Genomic DNA, 4,812 nt, shown 5'->3' with positions numbered 1-4,812 from the left:
GCATAAGACCAACGGTCCATCAAGCCCAGTAGCCTATTCTCACGGTGGCCAATCCAGGTCACTAGTACCTGGTCAAAACCCAAGGACTAGCAACATTCCATTCCTAAAGAACAGCAAGATTCAGGAATCCCAAAGAGTAACAAAAGATTCCGGAATTCCCAGAGTAGCAACATTCCGGAATCCCAAAGAGTAGCAACATTCCAGGGCAAGCAGTGGCTTCCCCCATGTCTTTCTCAATAACAGGCTATGGACTTTTCCTCCAGGAAGCTATCCAAACTTTTCTTAAAACCAGCTACGCTATCCGCTCTTGCCACATCTTAGACGTTCGGTACTAGACCTGCTTTAGAAGCATCTAAGTGCCACAGAGGTGCCCAAAATAACCAGATGACCACTGCATACATCAAGATAAGACATCTCCACACTCCCCCAGTGCTCACCGATTCCCTTCCACCACACAAAAATAAGAACAAAAAGGTACATACCTGGTATGGAGGAAATCTAGTGGAGCATCAAGTGTGTAGAGTTACCCTGTGGGTGGGCTAGTGAACCATAGACAGGAGGATCCAGGCCCATAACCCCTACATTTATAATGGAAAGTATGAGGCCACCAAAATCCACTAAAATTCTACTATACTGTCATATAGGTACCACCTGCAGCCATTAAACATTCTGGTCCATTCCTTAGTTATCTCCTGTTTAGATTATTGTAATGCACTATAGAAAGGAATCACCCAAATAAGAGCTTAGGCGCTTACAAAGGATACAAAACAGTGCAATAAAGATTATTGAAAACGCAAAAAAATTTGATCATGTCACTCCACTTTTAATAAAAGCTGACTGGCTCCCAAATTTTAATAAAACTTGAAACATGTAGGTGCTTGTACATATACCGTCTCTATGGCTATCTATTTCAATAGCGCTACCAGATACAAAGGAGACAGTCCCTGCTCGAAGGAGCTTACAATCTAAGCGGACACGACAGACAAACAGATGCCATGGATACAGTTAAGGGGGACGGTTAATCTTCTGACTAGGGTGGTGGGCATTGGGGAGTAAGATTATGGATTGAAGGCTAATCTAATCTAATCTAATCTAAGGCTTGGCTTTATATACCGAATCATTATTCTAAGAAAGCTCGACTTGGTTTACAAAAGTTAACTAAACAAATAAAAACCATAGAAGATGAAGGATAAATTTCAGGAAAAATTAATTTTCAAAGTGTTTAGCAAATAAAGTGGTTTAAAAAAATTGACGAAAAAATTGAAGCGAACCAGAACTCCTTAAAAGAAACGGAAGATCATTCCATTCAAAAAGGTGGGTTTTCGGTCTGCTTCGGACCCTTCTACCTATGTATATAGATACTCAATGCTCTTTTCATTATATCAGCAGCACGGAATATTCAGTCCTCGGTATAAGCAGATAATTTATCTATTTTGATTAGGTTGGCGATTGATACAGTCAGACTTAAATGTCCCATTGCTGCTGTCCAGTTAAACTTAATCCATGAGAGAAAGTGACCCTTTTGTCACCTCTTTAGGTACCATAATTATTAGACATCATTTTCTGAAAGTAGATTATAATTTAAAAGATTTATGTAATAAATTCCAAAGTTAAGCATAAATTCTTTGGAATGCCAATCTCAGTATACATTTTGTCTCATTGTTACTCTTCTTCAAATAGACCAGGGTGTCCTTCTGGGACAGCTGAGTTGCTGCTGGGATTCCCAGCTGAGTATGAAACCCCGAAGCAAGACGGATAAAAGGCCGTGTGAGCATCCCCTCCAGTTAACATTCGCTTGGGGAGATTACGGCAGACTTGAAGCTCTGGCTGCCAGTGTGGGATTTCTGGGTAAGCTGTTCTGATCTGAGGAAGAAGGGGTGACCTTGAAAGCTAAGTTAGTCCAATAAAAAATGTATTTTTATTTGTTTTCCTTTATGGTTTGGTTTTATTTCTACATATTACCCTACGAATATACTGTCTGCTATGTTGATTAAGTAGTGAGTGTGTAAGGCATCAAATGTTCCATAAGGGATGTCAGATTAACCTCTGCTTATCTGGCTAATAGTTTTTCCATAGCTACGCACAAATGCAGTAGAAAAACGCGTGCTCTGTTCAGTTTCCCTTCTGTAAAAGGTTGTAAAAGCAGGAAATTCCTAAATCACTCTTTAGCATCTTAGGCAGCTTCTCATGAAAAAGAATTTCGATCATTGTTGCTCACAGCTGTTTCTTACAGACATTTTAGAAAACGGCTAAAAACCTATCTTTTCTCCAAATACCTGACTAGCTGACTCCTTCAAATAGACGATTATGTTTAATGTTTAGAATCTTTTGTAAACCGCGTAGAACGTTTTGGTAACGTGGTCTATAAGAATTATGTTATGTTATATGCTATGACACAATTACCTTTATTTTAAGAGTAATTCATACCTTTCTTAAATGACCTTAAGAGACATTCACCCCCATTAGTTCCTCATAACTGTTTGCTTTTTCTGAGTCTGAATTCGAGGAGAGCTACATCTACTTAGACAAGTTATTTCCTTACATCAATAAGTTTACAGTCTATGATGGATGGTCTCATGGCCAAGTGGGTGAACCTTTTGAGATATCTGTGCTGGTCAACCCAGTTGTATATATGTGATGCATGTTATACAACTTCCTCCTTGGTGCCTCCAAGATAAAGAGTTGCTACATACATCCGTGCTGTGACCAGGATACCACACACGAGTGGGCATTTTCACCTGTCATTTGCAAAAGAAATGCTGGCCGATTCTATATAGGTCACCAAACGTCGTGTGTCAATAATTGAGCACGCAAGGCAGAGGCCCGTTCCCGTTAAATAGTCAACAAGGCACAATCAATAATTGTTAAATGGGAACAATTTGCAATTATACGTGCAGCTGTCCTAGTTGCTATCCCGTAACGATCGGCCCTAAATTTCATAGTGTGCAAGTGAAAAGGGGCATGGCCACGGGAGGGACATGAGTAGATCAGGAGCGTTCCCAGAAGTTAAGGGTGATGTTATAGAATACAGTCCTTCGCACACCAAATTTCTAGAAATTAAGGGCCATTTCTACCAGGTTTCACTAGGTATAAATGTTAGTGATAAAAGTCAGACGCGGGAATCGACTCTTAAGCTCTGTCCTACGAGGGTGCTGAGCACAGAGCACCCTTGATAGCATGCAGGTTTGGTGTGAATTATTCTGGCATCTATCTTTGAGATCCATTTATACAATTCCCCCCCAATTTCTTGCATTAAGGTGCGGCAAAATCTAACACATGTTAATCAAAGGACCCCCATAGTCTACATATGCAAACCACTTTGACGATTTATCGAACAGCGGTCTATAAATACCAATAAACATAAACATCTCAAGATGCCTCCACAAATGTCTACTCCTACTGCATTTAGACATCATGTAGGCTGTTGATCCCTATACATAGTTTTAGCTGGGAAAAGTTTGGGCATTTACAAAGAACATATCCACCTAGATGTAGGGTTTTTGAAAATGAGCCTCCCCCTTAAATATATTATAACAATAAATCATTGATTAAATACCTGTCTTTATTGCTTATTTACACAGGCAAAACGTTTTCCTTGATGCCTTAGTGGAAGATGATGTCGTCTTTCAATTCTACTATCATGCGCCCATCGGTCTTCATCCTAATTGGGATTCCAGACTTGGAGACTGTTCATTACTGGATTTCCATTCCTTTCTGTGTGTTCTACATAATTGCACTTCTTGGAAATGCTACTATTATGACTGTCATCTCCATCACTTCAACTCTCCATGAACCGATGTTCGTATTCCTCTTCATGTTGGCTCTCAATGATATCTGTTTATGCAGTACTATAATACCAAAAATGTTGGGTATCTTTTGGTTTGATTTTAAGAAAATTAACCTGGATGCTTGCCTTGCTCAAATGTATTTTATTCATGTACTTACAGGAACAGAATCAGGCGTTCTCTTAGCCATGGCCTTTGATCGATATGTTGCAATCTGCAACCCCTTGAGATATGGTTCCATAATGACTACTAATTTGATAGCAAAAATTGGAATAGTGCTTCTGCTCCGACCTGCAGTTCTTGTAGCCCCCTTTCTCTTCCTTATTAAAAGGTTCTCGATCTACAAAACCAATGTCATCTCCCACTCCTACTGTGAGCATATGGCAGTAGTAACACTTGTACAGGAAGACATAAGAATCAATAGTGCCTATGGTTTGTTTGTAGCCTTTTTTGTTATAATTATAGATGTCATTCTTATCAGCTTATCTTATATCCTGATCTTTAAAGCTGTCTTTAGACTTCCATCCAAGGAAGCTCGTCTCAAGGCATTCAGCACCTGTATACCACACATCTCTATCTTCTTAATGTTTTACGCTCTTGCTCTCTTTTCTTTCTTATCCCATCGCTATGGTAAAAGTATCCCTTCCTACATTCATATTCTCCTATCAAATCTGTACCTTCTTCTTCCACCAACATTAAATCCTATGGTATATGGTGTGAAGACCAAGCAGATCCGTGACCGGGCATTAATGCTCATAGTCTTTTGGAAAAGAACCATTTAGAACAACTAAGCCAGATCTTCATGTACTGTAGAGAGGAGACTAGATCATTGGACTAAGGGAATGAACGTGTGAAGACTAATTTCATAACTGGGAGCTCACTATGGGGGGGGGATTCTATAAATGGTGCCTAATGGAGGAGAGTGTGGTGTAATAATAATAATAATAATAACAGTTTATATACCGCAGTACCGTGAAGTTCTATGCGGTTTACAATGATTAGAAATGTTACAGATTGAGTGAACAAA

General features: G+C 39.4%; 1 protein-coding gene across 1 annotated transcript; it reads left to right on the top strand.

Moving 5' to 3' along the window:
- The first annotated feature begins 675 nt into the window (after positions 1 to 675).
- Positions 676 to 4,567, top strand: LOC117362518 (olfactory receptor 52A5-like). The gene is made up of 2 exons (XM_033949014.1): positions 676 to 684; positions 3,614 to 4,567. The coding sequence occupies exon 2, from the start codon at positions 3,614 to 3,616 to the stop codon at positions 4,565 to 4,567; it is 954 nt and encodes a 317-aa protein (XP_033804905.1). The 5' UTR covers positions 676 to 684.
- The last annotated feature ends 245 nt before the right edge of the window (positions 4,568 to 4,812 follow it).

The sequence above is a fragment of the Geotrypetes seraphini genome, chromosome 6 (assembly GCF_902459505.1).
Source record: "Geotrypetes seraphini chromosome 6, aGeoSer1.1, whole genome shotgun sequence".
Lineage (NCBI taxonomy): Eukaryota > Metazoa > Chordata > Amphibia > Gymnophiona > Dermophiidae > Geotrypetes > Geotrypetes seraphini.
This window is presented reverse-complemented; position numbering and strand designations above follow the sequence as displayed.